This window comes from Carcharhinus amblyrhynchos, chromosome 7 (genome assembly GCF_965287045.1).
Source record: "Carcharhinus amblyrhynchos chromosome 7, sCarAmb.v2.hapA, whole genome shotgun sequence".
Classification (NCBI taxonomy): Eukaryota; Metazoa; Chordata; class Chondrichthyes; order Carcharhiniformes; family Carcharhinidae; genus Carcharhinus; species Carcharhinus amblyrhynchos.
Window position 1 is genome coordinate 17821799 of NC_137330.1, and position 22852 is coordinate 17844650.

General features: G+C 44.6%; 1 protein-coding gene across 4 annotated transcripts in view; it reads left to right on the plus strand.

Moving 5' to 3' along the window:
• LOC145344813 (uncharacterized) overlaps window positions 1-22852 on the plus strand; it is a 1415987-nt gene that overhangs the window by 1265588 nt on the left and 127547 nt on the right. For all 4 annotated transcript variants that reach the window (XM_080191980.1, XM_080191983.1, XM_080191981.1 and 1 more), the window contains one exon: window positions 2889-2996. In XM_080191980.1, coding sequence (XP_080048106.1) covers window positions 2889-2996 — 108 coding nt within the window. The remainder of the gene's footprint in view (window positions 1-2888; window positions 2997-22852) is intronic.

Genomic DNA, 22852 nt, shown 5'->3' on the forward strand with positions numbered 1-22852 from the left:
TTTGGCCTTCCAGCCTGCACCGACCATGCTGCCTAACTGAACTAAAACCCCCACTCTTTCAGGGACCATACCCCTCTATTCCCATCCTATTCATGTATTATTCAAGACACCCCTTAAAAGTCACAATCTATCTGCTTCCACTACCTTCCCCACCAGTGAATTCCAGATGCCTGCCACCCTCTGTGTAAAAAACTTGCCTTGTACATCTCCTCTAAACCTTGCCCCTCACCCTTAAACCTAGGCCGCCTAGCAATTCCACCTTGGGAGAAAGCTTCTGACTGTCCAGTCTGTCCGTGCTCCTCATAATCTTATAGACATCTATCAGGTTGCCTCTCAACCTTCATCGTTCCAGTGAGAACAAACCAAGTTTCTCCAACTTTCTTCGCACCAGGCAACATCCTGGTAAATCTTTTCCGTCCTCTCTCCAAACCCTCCACATCTTTCTGGTAGTGTGGCAACCAGAATTGAACACTATATTCCAAGCGCGGCCTAACCAAGGTTCTATAAAGCTGCAACATAACTTGCAAATTTTTTAACTCATTGCCCCGGCTGATGAAGGCAAGCATGCCATATGCCTTCTCTACTACCTTTGCCACCTGCATTACCACTTCCAGTGAACTGTGTATCTGTACACCCAGATCCTTCTACCTATCAATACTCTTAAGGGTTCTGCCATTTACTGTATTAATCTGCATTAGACCTTCCAAAATGCATTACCTTACAATTATTAAACTCCATCTGCCATCTCTCTGCCCAAGTCTCCAAATGATCTATATCCTCCTTTGTCCTCTGACAGTCATCATTGCTCTCTGCAATTCTACCAACCTTTGTGTCATCCGCAAACTTACGAATCAAATTAGTTACATTTTCCTCCAAATCATTTACATATATGACAAACAGCAAAGTTCCCAGCACTGATTGCTAAGGAATGCCACTTGTCACAGCCCTCCATTCAGAAACGCACCCTTCCACTGTGATCCTAATAAGAAAGCCAATAGGATTTGTGATTACAAATTAGTCCAAGGGTGTGTGGGTCAGGTTGATTGGCCATGCTAAAATCGCCCCTTAGTGTCCAGAGATGAATAGGTTAGAGGAATTAGTAGGTAAATATGTAGGGATATGGGGGTAGGGCTTGATCAGAATTGTGGTCAGTGCAGACTTGATGGGCCAAATGGCCTCTTTCTGCACTGTAGGGTTTCGATGATTCTATGAAATTAGAATTCACTCATGGACACATTATGACTGTATATAAATATCAATTTAACTGAGTCCTCACATTACCAACTATGGTCACATTATGAAAATATTAAGCAACCTGCAAGCCTCTGCTTAGCTGCACAATGAACTGTAAACAGATTGGGCCTGATCTTGTTGCCAGAATATTGCTGTATTAATGATAGATACATTCTGATTATGTCGGAATTGTGAATCACCAGAACCAGCTGGTTGATTTACTGATCTTCACAATTTGTTTCATACAAACAGTATCTCATCCATAACCTCCTTGTTATTTTGAAGAGATTGTTGGATCTACACATTCATTTCCCATTAAACTCACTGCAGAAAGGGAGGACTGCAACTTAACAGTGTTAGTACACAGTTATTGTACAGTTTATCCAATACCATTAACCTTTCTGGCTCAGAAAGAGAACAATTTATATTGATTAATCTCATAGTTGCATGTTGTTGGTTTCCTTTAGAAATTTAAGAAATGACGACCTTTTTAAAGTTTACAATTTCTTCTTACTTTTCCTTCTGGTATCTTTTCTCTCTTGCCTTTTATTCAATCTTTATTTCCTTCTCTTTATTTGTCTTTCCGTACCTGATTTCACGTTGCAGTTCCAGCAGGATAAAGTGTCAAAGTAATTCAAACTAGAATAGGTTAGAAACTAGAGTAGATTAGCTTCTAACCTTCTGCAGTGAGTTTAATGGGAAATGAATGTGTAGATCCAACAATCTCTTCAAAATAACAAGGAGGTTATGGATGAGATACTGTTTGTGTGAAACAAATTGTGAAGATCAGTAAATCAACCAGCTGGTTCTGGAGATTCAGAATTCCGACATAATCATAATGTATCTACCATTAATGCAGCAATATTCTGGCAACAAGATCAGGCCCAATCTGTTTACAGTTCATTGTGCAGCTAAGCAGAGTTAACAGAGTAGGATGTAGAGAGCCCCATTCCAGCACTCTCTGCACCATGGTACTGAACTAAGAAAAATCCCACAAGTAAATCTTGCCATGGCCCCCTTTTGTTTTGGATTTGAGAGCATGGAGGCTACGTGTTCCCAGGGATTGTCACCGAACAAGCCACATTTCCAATTACAGTTGCTAGGAAGTCAATACTACTCCTATATACAGGGAACATTTTCAACATTTGTCTCTGACTGGCACCGGGCTGAAGAGCCTTTTCCTATGCTGTACACCACTACAGCTCTGTAACAAATGAGGAAGACAAAGTAAGAAAAGGATCAAAAGAGAATGAGGAGGAAAAGGGGATACATTGGCAGGGCAGGCAAAGCAAGAAAGGGGAAGAGAGGAAAAAGGAGAGAAAGTGCAAGTTAACAAAGGTGCGCGGAAAGGAAAAGTTATAGATTATCTATTCTGATGACTCAAAGGTCGCTGGAATATGACTTAAACTCACAACAACACCGACTTAATGAGTGAAGGCTGACAGCTTATTTGTCACATGATGACATTTTACAATCTTAAATTTGACTCAGTTTTAACAATGGAAACTTCATTTATTGATGTTTTGACGTGGATATTAATTGACTGCATAATTATTCATTCTTGTTTGCTGTTGATCACTTCTAACTGTGATGTTGATATGCTTGTCAGCCCCCGTACTGATGTTTGGTATTTAACTCTCCTCATGCTTTGCCAGATGTTTCTGTTTGCTGGGATTCTCTGGAACACGTTGTGAAGTGAACGTCAATGAGTGTTTATCTGGACCATGCAGAAATAATGCCTCTTGCCTGGATCTTGAAAATGAGTACGTATCAGTAAAAAAATGTTAGATGTTAAAGTAATGTTAGATTTTGGGAAATAAATGTTGGGATCAACGGTTATCAGAAGTGATAATGCACACAATACAGTAAATTTCCCTTTCAAAATCATAGAATCCCTAGGAAATTACTGACCGGTGAGTCTGACCTCAGTGGTTGGTAAGTTGACGGAGAGGATCCTGAGTGACAGGATTTATGAACATTTAGAGAAGTTTAGTATGAACAAAAATAGTCAGCACAGCTTTGTCAAGGGCAGGTCGTGCCTTACGAGCCTGGTTGAGTTCTTTGAAAATGTGACTAAACAGATTGACAAAGGAAGAGCGGTGGATGTGGTTTATATGGACTTCGGCAAGGCGTTCAATAAGGTCCCCCATGCAAGACTTCTTCAGAAAGTGAGAGGGCATGGGGTCCAAGGGGCTGTTGCCTTGAGGATCCAGAACTGGCTTGCCTACAGAAGGCAGAGAGTGGTTGTGGATGGGTCTTTTTCTGCATGGAGGTCGGTCACCAGTGGAGTGCCCCCAGTGATCTGTTCTGGGACCCTTGCTGTTTGTAATTTACATAAATGACCTGGATGAGGAAGTGGAGGAATGGGCTGGTAAGTTTGCTGACGACATGAATCATAGAGGATCATAGAACCCTACAGTACAGGAAGAGGCCCTTTGGCCCATCAAGTCTGCACCGAACACAATCCCACCCAGGCCTACCCCCATATCCCTACATATTATGCCCACTAATCCCTCTAACCTACGCATCCCTGGGCACTAAGGGGCAATTTCTTAGCATGGCCAATCAACCTTGGTGGTGTTGTGGATAGTCTGGCGGGATGTCATGACATAGATAGGATGCAAGACTGGGTGGAGAAGTGGCAGATGGACTTCAACCCAAATAAATGTGTCGTGGTCCATTTTGGCAGGTCCAATGAGATGAAGGAGTATAATATCAAAGGTAAGACTCTTTGCAGTGTAGAGGATCAGAAGGATCTTGGAGTCCGAGACCATAGTACTCTTAAATCAGCCTCGCAGGTGGAGGACGTGGTCAAGAAGGCGTATGGTGTACCAGCCTTCATCAACCGAGGGATTGAGTTTAGGAGTCGGGAGATAATGCTGCAGCTTTATAAGACCCTAGGTAGACCTCAGGAGTACTGTGCGCAGCTCTGGTCACCTCATTACAAGAAAAATGTGAAAGGGCGCAGAGGAGATTTACAAGGATGTTGCCTGAATTGGGTGGCATGTCTTATGAGGATAGGTTGAGGGAGCTAGGTCTTTTCTCCCTGGAGAGACGAAGGATGAGAGGTGACCTAATAGAGGTTTATAAAATGTTGAGAGGTATAGATCGGGTGGACTCTCAGAGGCTATTTCCCAGGGCTGAAATGGTCGCCACGAGAGGACACAGGTTTAAGGTGCTGGGGAGGAGGTATGGAAGAGATGTCAGGGGTAAGTTTTTCACTCAGAGGGTGATGGGTGAGTGGAATCGGCTGCCGTCGGTGGTGGTAGAGGCAAACTTGTTGGGGTCTTTTAGAGACTTCTGGATGAGTGCATGGGATTTAATGGGATTGAGGGTTATAGGTAGGCCTAGTAGGTAGGGATATGATCGGCACAACTTGTGGGCCGAAGGGCCTGTTTGTGCTGTAGTGTTCTATGTTCTACAGTGCAGAAGGAGAACATTTGGCCCATTGAGACTGCACTGACCACAATCCACCCAAGTTCCATTTCCGTAACTCACATATTTACCTCTGACACTTGGGTCAATTTAACATGGCCAATCAACCTAACCTGCACATCTTCGGAGTGTGGGATAAAACCAGAGCACCTGGAGGAAACACAGACATGGGGAGAATGTGCAAACTCCACAAAGACAGTGACTTGAGGCCAGAATTGAACCCCCATCTCTGGTGCAGTGAAATAGCAGTGCTTAACCACTGTGCCACCTTGCCAAGAGAGAACAGAGCTAATGTTTTGAATCTGGACGTCAGAGCTCCAACAAAGTGTCACCCAGATTCAAAATGTAAGTTCTCCCTTAACAGTTGCTGTCAGACCTTCTGAAATTTTCCAGCATTTTTTTGCCACCTACAACAGTGCAGCACATCTTTGTATGCTTGAGGGATGCAATAGAACCTCATTATGAAGGCTTGTCTTTCTTCAAAACCCCTCCAATGGATTCAGCTTAGCAGGGGTTGCTAATAAAGCTGTTGAGAGGATTGTGAGTTTCGTTCTGATTGACAGTTTAAGAGGATTATATTTTTTGAATTGGTTCTTGAATAGGTTGTTTGTTTTGACAGTTTCATGACCACTTAAACAGTATTTTTTCACAGTGGAGTTTGAATGGCCGCTTGTAATTGTCAGTTTTATGAGCATCTAAGAGGATCAAGTTTGCTTGGAGTTTGGCTGACTGCATTTTGGCAATTACATGAGCACCCTAAAGAGTTTCAAGTGTTGCTAATGAGTTATGTGCATGATTCATACTGGGTCAGTGAGCAAGGGGACAACATGAGGGCTTTGGAGAATCATAGAATCACTACAGTGCAGAAGGCCATTCAGCCCAGTGAATCTGCACCAACCACAATCCCACCCAGACCCTCACCCCATAACTCATGCATTTGCTCCACTAATCCTCCTGACACTCGGGGCAATTTAGCGTGGCCAATCAACCTAATCCGCACATCTTTGGACTGTGGGAAGAAACTGGAGCAGCTGGAGGAAACCCACGCAGACATGGGGAGAATGTGAAACTCCATACAGACGGTGAGAGACAGGGCCACTGAGGGAGTGATGGGCAAGCGGATATGAAGGCGAGGTGAGATTGAGGGGGTAAGGGATGAGAGTTTGTTACCTACCATTCGTCTACAGAATTCAACCAATGTCTTGGCAAACAATGTAAGAAGTCTCACAACACCAAGTTAAAGTCCAACATGTTTATTTAGCAGTAAACGCCACTAGCTTTCGGTGTTTACCCCTTCGTCAGACTTCTTACTGTGTTTACCCCAGTCCAATGGTGGCATCTCCACATCTTGGCAAACAAATGCAGGCTTCCTTACTTGCCCGCCTCAGCATCTGCTCACTCCCATTCCCACACTGAGTTTGTTTCAGGAGCAGGAAGCTTCAAATCCCACTATGAGAATAGAGCCAGTGGCCACTGCTGGACAGGAAGCGGCCTTGAGAAATCTCTGCATACACAATTCCTGCCTGCTATGGGAAAATCCAACGCCAGGATTTAGAAGAAATAAAAGCTTTCACTTCCAGAGGGCCTTTCATATCCTCAGCACATTACAAACTAATTTGCACTCAATTAAATACTTCTGAATTGTAGTCACTGTTGGTGCAGGAAACCTGTCAGCCATTTTGTGCACAGCAAGTTCCCACAGAAAAACAGTGAAATAAATGATAACATCATCTGATTCAAAGAACAAAGAACAAAAACAGCCCAGGAAACAAGCCCTTTGGCCCAACGAGCCCGCGCCGCCATTTTAATATTACCAGTCCCCCCCCCCCTCCACCCATGACCCCTATCTATTGTTTTTATGGCAATCCACATTGAGGTGTTAGTTCAGTAAGAAAAGTTTGCCCGAACACTGAACACTGTTGCTCTTATTTAGATGACTGAGAAGATAGACATCTTATCCAAAAGGTTACACCATAACAGTGCAGCAGTCCCTCCACCGTGCCGTGTAACATCAGTTCAAAGTTTGTGTTCGATCTCTGTCGTGAGAACTTGAACCCACGACTTTCTAACACTGAGACAAGATCACTACCAACTAAGCCCCACGCATGAGAACATCGCTTTGCCTTCTCTCTCAGCTTTATCTACTGTTACCATTCACTCTTTGTTTGATTGCAACGACCAATGTCCATGTTGTGTGGGTTTGCCTAAACGCTGGTTGATCATACTTCAGGTCAGCTGTCTGTTTTTGGATTTGGCAGGTGGTTTTAGAGCCAGAACCTCTTCCTGCTGCTACCCCTCCCCATTTATACAAGCTACATACGTGTGGGCCTGAATACAGGCTGGGTCGTCTGCGACTGTGACTTGTTTCTTCTGTTGCCAACACATCCGGGAGTGAAACTCAAACTCAGGACTTCCAGACTCACAGGCGAGAGCAGTACCAACTGCGGCAGTCAGGTGCCAATAGAACATCACAGCGTAATTAAATGACTGAAGGTTTAAATCTCCTGTTGACAAATGTTACACAAATCCCAGGATCTAAATCTCTAATGTTCATAAAGCAAACCTTACCAATGATTCGCATTTTCTCTTCCCTTGCTTTTTTAAAATCCGTCACCATGGTTGCCTGCAGGATTATACTTTGCTCCAGAACAGGCAGATCAACTTATCTTCCTTCTCTTTGCCTCTTAATTGCTACCTATAACTTCTTTCTCCATTTTGTGAGCACCCGTTTTTCAATATGCCAATCCTGCGAAAAGATTGTTGCATCAAATGCCTTCATGGGAGATAATCATAGACTCTGTATTCTGAACACATTTCTTCCAATCTTAAAATTTGTCATCTATTGAATCCACTACACTGGGTATAAAGCCAGGTAGAAAGATCAGTTCTGATAGATGGGGTAATTTAAGATGATTGGCAAGAAAACCGGAGGAGGTATGAGGCAATATGTTTACATGGAACGAGTTGTTGTAATCTGGAATGCACTGCCTGAAAGAACTTTTAGATCCAACTTTTAGACCCGTTCTCTGGCACTCCCATACGCACTCTGCCTGATAGAAATATCAGCGTGTCCGAATTGGACTGCACAAGCCTGTGGGTAGGGTCTAACGCACCCGAAACCCTGCAGCTCCGATCGGCACCTCCATCTGCACATGCACAGAAAAGAAAATGATAGAAATCAACTCGAGTACCACATCATTCCCAGGCCAGATAATGTCTCCCCGTGGCCCCCACAACATTACTGACCACCTTGTACCCCCACCCACCCGCCACCCAGAAGGATCCTGGGCCCCTTCCCCCGAATGATCTCAGGCAGTGGCAGCGGACCCCACTTCCTCCATAATGATCTCAGGTAGAGTGGCAGTGGACCCCCCCTCCCCCCATCCTTCCGCAGTGATCTCAGGGAGAGTGACAGCAGACACCTCCTTTCCCTCCACAATGATCTCAGGCAGAATGGCAGTGGACCCCTCTTTCCCCCCAGTGATCTCAGGTAGAGTGGCAGCGGATCCACCCTCAGGCAAAGAGTTCCACCCTCCCCCTCCACCCTGCAGATATCAGACAGGTTGATCCCCCTTACTTTTATCCTGGACCCTCCCACACAAACATAGAACATTACAGCACAGTGCAGGCCCTTCGGCCCTCAATGTTGTGCCGAGCTATGCCCAATCCCAAGATCAAGCTATCCCACTCCCTATCATTCTGGTGTGCTCCATGTGCCTATCCAATAACCGCTTGAAAGTTCCTAAAGTGTCCAACTCCACTATCACAGCAGGCAGTCCATTCTACACCCCAACCACTCTCTGAGTAAAGAATCTACTTCGGACATCCCTCCTGTATCTCCCACCATGAACCTTATAGTTATGCCCCCTGGTAACAGCTACATCCACCCAAGGAAATAGTCTCTGCACGTCCACTCTATCAATCCCTCTCATCATCTTATAAACCTCTATTAAGTCACCTCTCATCCTCCTCCGCTCCAAAGAGAAAAACCCCAGCTCTCTCAACCTTTCCTCATAAGACCTACCCTCCAAACCAGGCAGCCTCCTGGTAAATCTCCTCTACACTGTGTCCAATGCTTCCACATCCTTCTTATAATGTGGTGACCAGAACTGAACACATTATTCCAAATGTTGTCTCACCAACATCCGGTATAGTGGCAGCATAACCCCACATCTCTTAAACTCAAACCCTCTGTGAATAAACAAGGCCTCCGTGTCCTCCAAACTTCTACAGCTGTATGACACCTTCCTCTCTTTCCCCTGTCCCCAATAATTGGGGCACTGATCCACCACCCGCCCCCACCCTCCACACCCCCACTCCCCCGAACCCCCCTCCCCCCCATTTCAGAACGCCTGCAAGTGCTCACTCGCCTTCCCCTCAATGCTAACAAGCAAACTGCATTTAACTTGCTGGAACGCTCTGCCAAACCGCCTGCAGCTGATCTGCCCGAACGAGGGGCAACTCAACTAAAAACTCAAGAATGGGTAGACAGGGCAGCATTCCTGCACAAAACCTGTGCACAAACAGCTCCCCGATTTTCTGAAGGTGACACGTGGGGGCGAGTGGATGCGGCAGAAGCGAGGGGGGACACCCTTTCTTCCCCCAGGAGGATGCAGACCCCCAGCGGGGGGGTGGGGGGGGTGGGGGAGGCTGAAGAAAATATGACCTGGGAGCAAGTTGCCGCCTCGGTCAGTGCCAGAGCACTGCCCCCTTCCCCCCCCCCCCCCCCCCCCCCCCCCCGAATTGCGAAGCAGTGCTGGAAAAAACGCAATGACTTCATTCGTGAAACAAGGGTGAGCGCCGAACCGCATCTTGCATCTTCCCCCAGATCCCCCCATCCACAGCACCCTGCATGTTTCCAGTTCCTGACCCCCAAGCACCTCCTCCTTCTCCCCCTGAGAGCTCCACTGTGCCTGTCCTTTAAGGGCCACCACCTGATACTCCACAGGAGTCACGCCATCATTTATTTCATGGCTCCTCCTGTATCCACAGGAGAAGTCCAACCATAACACCTGTGAGAGGGTGAGCCAGGCCTCCGGTTCCTCAGCCCTTCTGAGGAGTGGGTGCTGGAGCTGTCAAGGGAAGGGGAGATACGGGCTGTCAGTGACAGCACAGTCAGGATGCCGTCAAGATGTGAATATCTGTCATTCCTCCACTCACTTTGAGACACTGAGACGTAGGCTAAGAAGTTGTAGTTGCACTGAGATGGCATGGGTGAACGGCTGCACTAGTCAAAAAGATATTTAAGCACCTTAACATTTTCTGTCTACAAGTTTTTATGTCACAACATTTTATTTAAACACCTTTATTGCAATTAAATGTTTCTTCAACACCCACCTGTGACTGATTTATCTCAGATTTGTCTCGAATAGGAATTCTCTTCTGCTGATGATCACCGAAGGGATGTTTCATGTTGATGTCGGTTAGGGAGACCCCTCAATGCTGTGTCACTGAGGAAAGGAAGCCATTGGCTCCCTGGACCCCACTGCCCCACCATTGGGAACATTCTTTCTGAACTATCCTGTTGAACCCTGTTAGAATTTTATAAGTTTCTATGAGATCCCTTCTCATTCTTCTAAACACCAATGACTATAATCCTTACCTACTTAATCTTTCCTCATACGATAGATCCGCCATTCCAGGAATCAGCCTGGTAAAACTTCGCTGAACTCCCTTTATAGCAAGGACATCCTTCCTCAGGTAACAACACCAAAACTACACTCAATACGCCAAGTGTGATCTCACCATTGCCCTATACAATTGCAGTAAAACATCTCTTTTCCTAAACTCAAATCCTCTAACTATGAAGGCCAACATACCATTTGCTTTCTTTATTGCCTGCTGCACCTGCGCACTTACACATGCAACTGATACATGGGGACACCAAGGTCTCACTGAGTATCCACCTCACTCAATTTACACCCATTCAGATAATAACCTGCCTTGCTATTATTGCTACCGAAGTGAATAACCTCACATTTATTCACAATTTACTACTTCTGCCATTTGATTTGATTTATTATTTTCATACATATTAACATATAGTGAAAAGTATTGTTTCTTGTGCATTATGCAGACAAAACATACCCTTCATAGAGAAGGAAACAAGAAAATGCAGAATATCGTGTTACAGTCATAGCTAGGGTATAGAGAAAGATCAACGTAATGCAAGGTAAGTCCATTCAAAAGTTTGACAGCAGAAGGGAAGAAGATGTCCTTGAGTCTCTTCGTACGTGACCTCAGACTTTTGTATCTTTTTCCCAAAGGAAGAAGGTGGAAGAGAGAATGTCCGGGGTGCATGGGGTCTACAGGGTTTGGACAGGGTAAATTCATAAAGAATGTTCCCAATGGTGGGGGAATCCAGAACTAGTGGTCAGAATTTGAGGATAATGGGTAAACCTTTTTTAGGACTGATATGAGCAGAAACTTCTTCATCCAGGGAGTGGTGAAAACATGGAATTCACTACCACAGAAAGTAGCTGAGATCAAGTGCTGGCTGCTTTGCCGAGGCAGCGGGAAGTGTCGACAGAGTCAATGGATGGGAGGCTGGTTTGCTTGATGGATTGGGTTACAGTCACTACCTTTTGTAGTTTCTTGCGGTCTTGGGCAGAGCAGGAGCCATACCAAGCTGTGATACAAACAGAAAGAATGCTTTCTACGATGCATCTGTAAAAGCTGGTGAGAATCATAGCTGACATGCCAAATTTCCTTCGTCTTCTGAGAAAATAGAGGCGTTGGTGGGCTTTCTTAACTATTTGCATTTGTTCAGTCAGTCAGCCTGTCCAACTTACACTGAAGCATTTTTGCATCCTCTTCGCAACTCACCCTCCCGCCTAACATTGTATTGTCTGCAAACTTGGAGATAATACGTTTAATTCCCTCTTCCAAATCATCAATATATAATGTGAACAGTGGGGGTATTTTACAGATCCCTTTGGTATCCCCTGGAAATTGAAAAAAAAACAGCCATCTTGAGACACTTCCCATATACTTTAACCTTAAAGGTGGTCAGGAAGGCGAATGGGATGCTGGCCTTCATAGCGAGGGGGATTGAATATAAAAGTAGGGAGGTCTTGCTGCAACTATACAGGGCACTGGTGAGGCCGCAGCTGGAGTACTGTGTGCAGTTTTGGTCGCCGCATTTATGCAAGGATATTTTGGCCTTGGAGGGAGCGCAGAGGAGGTTTACTAGGCTGACACCGGAGTTGAGGGGGTTGAACTATGAGGAGAGGCTGAATAAACTGGGCTTGTACTCGTTAGAGTTTAGAAGAATGAGGGGAGATCTCATTGAGACGTATAAGATGATGAATGGGATGGATAGGATAGAGGTGGAGAGGTTCTTCCTGCTCAGAAAGGATAGTAGGACTAGGGGGCACAGCCTCAAGATAAAGGGGGGGCAGTTTAGAACGGAGTTGAGGAGGAACTTCTTCACTCAATGGGTGGGGAATCTCTGGAATTCTCTGCCCGTTGAAGTGGTGGAGGCTGCCTCGCTAAATATATTTAAGACGCGGGTTGATAGGTTTTTGATAAGAGAGGGGATTAAGGGTTATGGGGAGAAAGCGGGAAAGTGGAACTGAGCCACGACAGATCAGCCATGATCTTATTGAATGGCGGGGCAGGCTCAAAGGGCTAGATGGCCTACCCCTGCTCCTATTTCTTATGTTCTTATGTTCTTAAAGTTTGCTATGTGAAACCTTGTCAAAAACCTCTGAAAGTCTAAATAAACCACGTCCACTGGTTCTCCTCAGTCAACTCTACTAGTTACATCCTCAAAGCATTCCAATAGATTCATCAAGCTTATTTCCCCTTTGTAACTCCATGTTGGCTTTGTCTGATTATACCACTGCTGAGCAATAAAATCCTTGAAAATGAACTCTTCGCAACTTTCCCAGTACCAGTGAGGCTCACTAGTCTTTAGTTCCCTGTTTTCTGTCTATCTCCCTTTTTGAATAGTAGGCTTACATTAGCTCCTCTCAAACTGTAGAAACCAGCCCAGAGTACAAAGAATTTTGGAAAATGCCCACCAATGGATGTACTATTTGTGGACCCACATCCTTAAGTACACTGGGATGAAGGTTAGCAGGCCTTGGAGATTTATCCACCTTAAATCCCTTCAATTTCTCCAAAACCATTTCTCTACTAATGCCGATTTCCTTCAGCTCCTCACTAAAATTTGTTTCTCCCAGAGCTTCTGATACATTATTCTTGTCTTACTCCTTTTGTGAAGACAGAAACAAAGTATGAATTTAATTCCTCAGCCATTTCTTTCTTCCCCATTATCAAACTATCAAACTGATTTCCCCCTTTTCATTTCTACCCATATAGACTCAGTTCCCATTTCTGACTATAAATCACATATTTGTTTTTGTCAATCGTTTTCATCTTACATACCTTTAGAAACTTTTACAGTTAGTTTTTAAGTTCCTTGCTAGTTTACTTTCATGATCTATTTTCCTCTTCTTAATTAACCCGTCGGTCTTCCTTTGCTGAATTTTAAGCTGCTCCCAATCCTCAGGTCTATTGTTTTTTTCTTGCCAAATTATATGAACAAACAACTGTACAGCACAGGAACAGGCCATTCAGCCCTCCAAGTCTGTGCCGACCATGATGCCTGCCTAAACAAAACCATATCCTTCCATTCTCAACCTATTCATATGTTCAGTGTTCCAGGGTACAGATTCTATGGGAAGGATAGCACAGGAGGTAAGAGAGGAGGGGGAATTGCACTTTTGATTACCGAATACATCACAGCAGTACTAAGAGGGGATGTATCTGAGGGTTCGGCCACTGAGTCTATATGGGTGGAAATGAGAAGGGGGAAATCACTTTGATAGGGTTGTACTATAGGCCCCCAAATAGTCAGTGGGAAATTGAGGAGCAAACATATAAGGAGATTACAGATAGCTCCAAGAAAAATAGGGTGGTAATAGTCGGAGATTTTAACTTTCCCAACATTAACTGAGACAGTCATAGTATTAGAGTGTTGGATGGAGAGAAATTTGTTGAGTGTATTCAGGAGGAACTTCTCATTCAGTATGTGGGTGGCATGACTAGGGGCAAGATTTAATCTCCTCTTGGGAAATAAGGAAGGACAGGTGACAGAAGTGTTAATGAGGGATCACTTTGGGACCAGTGACATAATTCTATTGGTTTTAAGATAGCTATGGAGAATGATAGGTCTGGCCCAAAAGTTAAAATTCTAAATTGGGGCAAGGCCAATTTTGATGGTATCAGGCAGGAACTTTCAAAAGTTAATTGGCGGAGTTTGAGGGAAGGCAAAGGGACATTTGGTAAGTGGCAGGCTTTCAAAAGTGTGTTGAGCATGGTTCAGAGTAAGCACGTTCCTCTTAGAGTGAAGGGCAAGGGTGACAGGAGTAGGGAACCTTGGATGACGCGGGATATTGAGGCCCTGGTCAAGAAGAAGAAAGAGGTACATGACGTGCATAGGCAGCTGGGATCAAGTGAATCTCTTGGAGAGTATAGGGCGTGTAGGAGTAGAGTTAAGAGAGAATTCAGGAGGGCAAAAAGGGGACATGAGATTGTTTTGGCAGATAAGGCAAAGGGGAATAAAAAAAGCTTCTACAATTACATAAAGGGCAAAAGAATAACAAGGGAGAGAGTTGGGCCTCTTAAGGATGAACAAGATCATCTATCTGCAGATCCACAAGGGATGGGTGACCTCCTAAATTAATATTTTTCATCAGTATTTACTGTTGAGAAAAGCATGGATGTTAGAGAACTTGGGGAAATAAAAAATGATGTCTTCAGGGGTGTACATATTCTGGAGAAAGAGATGCTGGAAGTCTTAATGTGCATCAAGATAGATAAATCCCTGGGACTCAAGACTATGGGAGGCTAGGAAGGAAATTGTGGATCCCCTAGCTGAGATATTTGAATCATCGGTAGTCACGGTTGAGGTGCCTAAAGATTGGAGGGTGGCAAATGTCGTGCCTTTATTTAGAAAAGGCTGCAGGGAAAAGGCTGGGAACTACAGGCCCATGAGCCCCACATCTGCAGCGGGTAAGTTGCTGGAAGATATATTGAGAGACAGGATCTCCAGGCATTTAGAGACACAAGGATTGATGAGTCTGCTTGGCTTTGTGAGTGGAAAATCATGCCTCACAAATTTGATTGAGTTTTTTGAAGGGGTAACCAAGATGAGGGCAGTGCAGTTGATGTTGTCTACATAGACTTTAGCAAGGCCTTTGACAAGGTACTGCATGGTAGGTTGTTACATAAGGTTAAATCTCACGGGATCCAGGTTGAGGTATCTAAATGGATACAAAATTGGCTTCTTAACAGAAGCCAGAGCATGGTTGTAGAGGGTTGTTTTTCAAACTGGATGCCTGTGACCAGTGGGTGTGCATCAGGGATCAGTGCTGGATCCGTGTTATTTGTCATTTACAATAATGATTTGGATGAGAATATAGGAGGCACGGTTATTAGGTTTGTAGATGACGGCAAGATTGGTGGCATAGTGGACAGTGAAGAAAGTTATCTCCGATTGTAATGGGATTTTGATCAATTGGGCCAGTGGGCTAATGAATGGCAGATGGAGTTTAATTTAGACAAATTTGAGGTGATGCATTTTGATAGGTTGAACCAGAGCAGGACTTACTCAGCTAATGATAGGGCATTGGAGAGTGTTACAGAACAAAGAGATCTAGGAGTACATGTTCATAGCTCCTTGAAAGTGGAGTCACAGGTGGATAGAGTGGTGATGAAGGCATTCAACATGCTTGGTTTCATTGGTCAGAACATTGAATACAGGAGTTAGAACCTCTTGTTGAAGTTGTACATGACATTGATAAGACCACACTTGGAATACCATGCACAGTTCTGGTCACCCTATTATAGAAAGGAAATTATTAAACTAGAAAGAGTGCAGAAAAGAATTACTAGGATGCTACAGGGACTTGATGGATTGAGTCATAAAGAGAGGCCTGATAGACTGGGATTTTTTCTCTGGAGCGTAGGATGCTGAGCGGTGATCTTATTAGAGTCTATAAAATAATGAGGGGCATAGATCAGCTAGATAGTCAATATCTTTTCCCAAATGTAGGAGAGTCTAAAATTTGAGAGCATAGGTTTAAGGTGAGAGGGGAGAGATACAAAATTGTCCAGAGAGGTAATTTTTTCACACACAGTTTGGTGAGTGTCTGGAACAAGCTGCCAGAGGTAGTAGTAAAGGTAGGTACAGTTTTGTCTTTTAAAAAGCACTTAGACAGTTACATTGGTAAGATGGTTATAGAGGGATATGGGCCAAATGTGGGCAATTGGGATTAGCTTAGGAGTTCAAAAAAAAAGGCGGCATGGACAAATTGGGCCGAAGGGTCTGTTTCCATGCTGTAAACCTCTATGACTCTATATATTGGTCTAGATGCCCCTTAAGTGCCTTTATCATGCCTGCTCCCACCATTTCCCGGGCAATGCATTCCAGACATTCACCATCCTTTGTGTAAAAAGACTTGCCTCGCACATCTCCTCAAAACTTTTCGCCAGCACCCTAAACCTACATCCCCTAGTACTTGATTCTTCTCCCTAGGGAAGAGATCTGACAATCCGTTCTGTCCATGCCACTCATAATCTTGTAAAATCTATCAGGTCGCCCCTCAACCTCTGTTGTTCTAGTGAGAACAAACCAAGTTTATCCAATCTCTCCTCATAGCTAATACTCTCCAGACCAGACAACATCCTGGTAAACCTCTTCTGTACTCTCTCCAAAGCATCCACATCCTTCTGGTAATATGGCAACCAGAATTGTACACAATATTCCAAATGAGGCCTAAGGTTCTGTACAGCTGCTGCATGACCTGTCAATTTTTATACTCAATGCCCTGACCAGTGAAGGCAAGCATGCTCTATGTCTTCTTGACTTACCCCTGCTTTACCACTTTCTGTGTTCAGTGGAAATATATGCCCAAATCTCTTTGCGTGTCAATACTCCTAAGGGTTCTACCATTGACTTTGTAATTCCTACATGTGTTGGATCTTCTAAAATGCATTATCTCACATTTATCCAATCTAAACTCCATCTGCCATTTTTATAAGTTTATCATGCCTCTTCTCTGAATCTAATACTATATCTAATTTCTCTTGCAAGCCATTTGTCGGCCATAGTTCTCTTACCACTCTTGTCCCAGACAGGAATAAACAACTTCTGGAGTTCACCTACTTATTTCTCGAGTGCTTGCCATTGCCTGTCCATTGATCTGCCTTTGAATAATATTTCCCAGTCCTTCATAGCCAACTCATGCCTCATGTCATCATAGTTAACTTTAGAGATTCGGGACCCTGGTCTCAGAATCAACTACTACATGATCCATCTTGACAAATAATTCTGTCATATTATGGTCACTCGTTCCCAAGAGTTTTCTCACAATTAGATTGCCAACTAATCCTTTCTCATTACATAATACTCAGTCCAAGATGGCCTATTCCCCTGTTGGTTCCTCAAACCACCCCATATATACTCCAGAAACTCCTCTGCTATTATTTTATGACTAATTTGACCTTCCCAATCTATCTACAGATTTATGTCACCCATAATCACAGATGTTTCTTCAACACATGCATTTCTGATTTCCTGTCTCATGCTATTGCCAACATTACTGTTTGGTGGTGTATATATCACCGAGCAAAGTTTTTTCCCCCTCGGTATTTCTGAACTTGACCCATATAGTTTCTACATCGTCTGTGCTAATATCTTTCCTCAATATCATATCAATATATTCTTAAATCAACAGTGCAACTCCACCACCTTTTCCCATCGATCGATCCTTCCGAAACACTGAATAGCCCTCAATGTTTAGTTCTCATCCTTGGTCATCTTGGAGCCATGTCTTCATAATGCCAACTGTATCACATCCCTTTACATCTATCTGCTCAACTAATTTATCCATTTTGTTTCAAATGCACTGAGCATTCATGTACAAAATCTTCAGTTGAGCCCTTTTAAATTTTCTTGTCCCATTTGTATTATTTTTTACTGTGTCCTTACCAGACTCTTGTCTTTGATTTCTCTGCCTATCACTGTTCTTATTTTCTTTGCTGTCTTTTTTCTGTTCTCGGTTCCCCCCAATCTCATTTTTTACATAGGTTCCCATCCCCTTGCCATATCACTTTAAACTGTTAGCGCGAGTGGGTGAACACGACCACTACGGACTCAGGGTCAGGTTCAACAGCGGTACTGATTTATTGTAACGTCGACGGAGGTGCAGTCAAGGCATACAACAGAACTGTCCCGAAAGCACTCTAAAGGCCCGCCGCAATGGGCTACAGTTATACCTGAACTTCGATACATTGTACAATTCAAATGCTAATGTTTTGTTTACAGTATTCAACTCTGACCATCCTGTTTCGATGTCTTCAAGTGTTGTAACGATGGTTTTAAGTGTGTGTTAATTGTTTCTGTCTGATGGGGTTATTAATGGCCTAGAATCTCCGGGGTTTGAACAATGGGTGTTTGACTATTTTCAGGAAATTTGTGGGGCCAGGGATGCTTCCTTAGTTATGTTAATCTTCAGGTGTCTCCATAGAGAGTTGCTTGATTAGATCAGAGGTGCTGATTTGGTTGGATGAGGGTGTACTTTTTAATTTAGTTCCTGTAGGTGCCATCCTGTCCGGTTCCCTTTGTGTGCTAGCCCTCATTCGCAATCTAAAAGCATGTCCTTGCCTGTTAGTCTGTGTCTGTTCCCTTGTGACCTTTAGTGGGGAGGCTCTGAGTGCAGCTTTAGCCTGCTTCCATATTGTGTACCCAATTTCATAAAATTTGTTGTCCGATAACAAAAGCTTTCCCACCGCTCAATTACCACCCCTCAAGGACATCATCCTGATCCTGCCCAGGTGTAACCCGTCCAGTTTGTCCAGTTCCCACTTCCCCCATGAATTATGAAATGTGAAGTGTGTTCTGCCTCTGTTTCCACACCCCTGTGGAAATGATGTGGGTGAAGCTGGGAAGGCAGGTCTGCTGGATCCATCCCTTTGCAGCAACTTTCACTCAGTTGGAAGGGTTCTCTGTCTGTACAAACATGTAGGCCTCGCCGAAGCAAAGTTGGGCAAGTACACGCCTGGTGGTTTCACAACACATTTTGCCAAAATGAGAAAATGTTTGAGAAACAAAATAAATTGAGAGAGTGGATTTAGAGACCCTTACCCTCACAATTGAGGTTTCTCATAGCGTATGCCACTTTAATTGGCCTTTCGTCCGAGGCAGCTCTGAAATAGGAGCTTCTTCAGATTCGGATTGAAGTTCTGGATTGATGTCTGAGGTGGAAGAAGTCACAAGATTGTCTGCAACGTGTTGGAATTGCACAGTGTGCTTCATTTTTGCGGAAGATGCATTGTGTGAAGGATAGCAAAGACTGTGGATATTCTTCTTCTGCATTTATAATGGGTTTATTTTCACCAATATGATAGACCACCAGCAGCAGGAACTATAAAAAAAACCGAAGCATAGGAATTGTCATTAGAAATGTAGGATATTTGTGGCAGTACTTCATATATGTGAAGGACCCATAACTCACAAAGGAGTTTAACCCACTTACTGCCTCAGCTGCACTCATCAGCTGATCAAATAACAATGCTAGGATTCGTATCCAGCGATAGATAACTTGACTCCCCGAGACTATACCACCCCCCACCCCCTCCCCTCCCCCCCCCCGGCAACAGCAGGTGTTGCAATGCAGCGGTTCAAGATGGCACCTCACTACCTCCTTCTCAAGGTCATTTACAGATGGATGATAAGTGCTGGCCAGCAATGCCCAAATCTGAAGACTGGATAAACGAAATAGAAACATTTTCCACTTGCACCGTTTCCACAGAGGTTTTTCCTCTGTTATGGCGGTAGCAGGAGTGTCACAGAAACCCTGGAAAACATACCTATTTCGTTATTCAGCCACTTCTCCTCTGCTCTGGGATGTCCAGCAATTTGGACCTTGCTGGGAAAACAAGGGGTAGCACAGTGGTTAGCACTGCTGCTTCACAGCTCCAGGGACCTGGGTTCAATTCCCGGCTCGGGTCACTGTCTGTGTGGAGTTTGCACGTTCTCCTCGTGTCTGCGTGGATTTCATCCGAGTGCTCCGGTTTCCTCCCACAGTCCAAAGATGTGCAGGTTAGGTTGATTGGTCATGCTTAAAAATTGCCCCTTAGTGTCCTGAGATGTGTTGGTTAGAGGGATTAGTGGGTAAATTATGTAGGGATATGCGGGTAGGGCCAGGGTGGGATTCTGGTTGGTGCAGACTCGATGGGCCAAAGGGCCTCTTTCTGCATTGTAGGATTCTATGATTTCTATGAAAACTTGATGCCATCAATTTGCTGATTTTCACTTCAAACTTACCCTCTGCAACAGTTTGGCCTCCTGTCACCCATCCAATCTCAGTGACCTCCTCCTCTTCAAATTTCTTCAAGCTTCATTTAGGTCTCTAGGTGTCCAGATCACCAATAACCTGCCCTGGTCCTTCCACGCTGACGCCATAGTTAAGAAAGCCCACCAACTCCTTTACTTTCGCAAGAGACAAAGGAAATTCAGCATTTCCACTGTGTCTCTCACCAATTTTTATAGTTGCACCATTGAAAGCATCCTCTCTGGATGCATCATAGCTTAGTATGTCCAAGTAGTATGTCCAAGCCCACAAGAAACTACAAAGAGATGTGAATGTGGCCCAGTCCATCACACAAACCAGCCTCCCACCCATTGACTCAGTCTACACTTCCCCCTGCCTTGGAAAAGCAGCCAGCATAATCAATGACCCCACGCACCCCAGACTTACTCTCTTCCACCTTCTTCCATCAGGAAAAAGATACAAAAGTTTGAGCGCATGTACCAACTGACTCAAGAACAGCTTCTTCCCTGTTCCCATCAAACTTTTGAATGATTGAACTAACCATTGATTAAGCTGATCTTTCTCTGCACCCCATCTGTGACTGTAACAGTATATTCTGCACTTTCTTATTTCCTGCTCCCCAGGAATATGAAAGGTATGTTTTATCAGTATAACGTGCAAGAAACAATACTTTTCACTGTGTCCCAATATATGTGACAATAACAAATCAAATCAAATCTTCCAGCTAGTTTTTAGAGCAAAGAAGGGACATTTATCCCGTGCATCTCCACACTCCAAAATTGCTCACTTCTATTGCAATACAGAGTGCCATACTAATCTCCTGGTTCAACTATGCTCAACGGACAACACCACTTCAAATGGTCACCAGTGCAGCATTCTGCAAGTGGTCATTTATACTTGACACTGAAGCAAATGCCTCTGGTTGACCACAGTTTCTGGCATGAGGGTACTCTGCGTTGAGTTACATGCAGTGGTCCTCAGTAAGAACATGGGCTGGTCATCGCGCTTCAAGTCCCATGATCATCATATAAGAATTGCAGAGCTGCCAACCTCATCGTTGTTTATGCCACTCACCTTGCCGGTCTTTCCTGGGTTATTCACACTCTTCCAGCATTGTAGGGTGGCACCGTGGTTAGCAGTGCTGCCTCACAGCCCCAAGGACCTGGGTTCGATTCCCAGCTTGGGTCATTGTCTGTGTGGAGTTTGCATGTTCTCCCCATGTGTGCGTACGTTTCCTCCGGGTGCCCCAGTTTCCTCCCACACTTCAAAGGTGTGTGGGTTCGGTAGATTGGCCATGCTAACTTGCCGCTTAGTGTCGGAAGGACTAACTAGGCTAAATGCATGGGGTTATTGGGATAAGAGCTGGATGGGATTGTGGTCGGTGCAAACTTGATGGGCCCAATTGCCTCCTTCTGCAGTGTAGGGGTTCTATGATTCTTCGACTGTACCCATATACAACCATCTTGTTGGTGTGGCTCTTTACTTCTACTGCCATTTCCTGCCAGGCCTTCTCCTCCTGCCGCACAGGAATAAACCTTTGCTCTCTTCCCTTTCTGCCTGCAAGAATATCAGTCACCCCAGGAAGGAGTCACTGAAATATGGAGCCACTCACCATCTCACATGAATCATTCCTGCATCTGACATGAGCCATTCCTACACGAGTTTTATTCAGCTGCTCCTCTTCCTCTGTACTCTGTGTACAGACAATAAGTGAGGGCTGCGGATTGGCACCATTAACATCTTGCCCGCTACCCATTATTACCCACCCAGCTCCCTCTGTGAAGTGTTACTCCATCTTATTGCATATGCTCCTGTGTCTGTGTGGGTTTCCCTCCAGGCACTCCAGTTTCCTCCCACAGTCCAAAGCTGTTTAGGTTAGATAGATTGACCATGCTAAGTTACTCCCTAGTGTTCCAAGATGTGTAGGTTGCATGGATTAGCCATGGTAACTGTGTGTGGGGTTATGGAGATAAGGTGGGAGAGAGGTCCTGGATGAGATACTCTGTCAGAGAATCAGTGCAGACTCAATGAGCCACATGGCCACTTATGCACTGTAGGGATTCTATTATTCTATTCTATTATTGTTCCCTTAACCTCTCTCCCCTAAGGGTGTTGGGCAGAACATACCAGACAGTGGCAGGCAGCTCTCTAATTCTCCTGACCAACAGGCCATTCTTACATGGAGGAGAGGTCAAAAATAAGGGAGAGCTGGGTCAGGACGGCTCCCTGCCACATTCCTGCCATCAGGGAAGTTTCCCAAGGATGCACAGGGATGGATCATAAAATCCACACAGTGCAGAAGAAGGCCATTCAGCCTATTGAGTCTGCACCAAACCTGTGACAGAGTATCAAACTCAGGTCCTCTCTCCTGCCCTATCCCTGTAGCTAATCCCCATAACCTCCACATCTTGGGACACTAAAGATCAATTTTACCATGGTCAATCCACCTAATCTGCACATCTTTGCACTGTGGGATGAAACCAGAGCACCTGGAGAAAACACATGTTGGCGTAGAGACAACATGCAAAGTTGACACAGAGTGTGCCCAAGGCTGGAATTGAATCCAGTATCCTGGCACTGTGAGGCAGCAGTGCTAATCACTGTGCCACTGTGCCACCCAGATGTTAATCAGGGTGAGCAGCCAATTAAGATATCTAAGTTCCCAATGAGGGGAGAATTTTCTGATGGCAGAGCATGCAGCCCATTGGAGATGGATTCCCCCCAGTAGGCCAAGGTGGTTGGATGGGGTTGCGGAGGTGACACAAAGCCTGAAGCCTGCATTGGAGCCAAAGACTATGTATCCCAAACGCTACAATCATAGCCAAGGTGTCTCAGTTTTT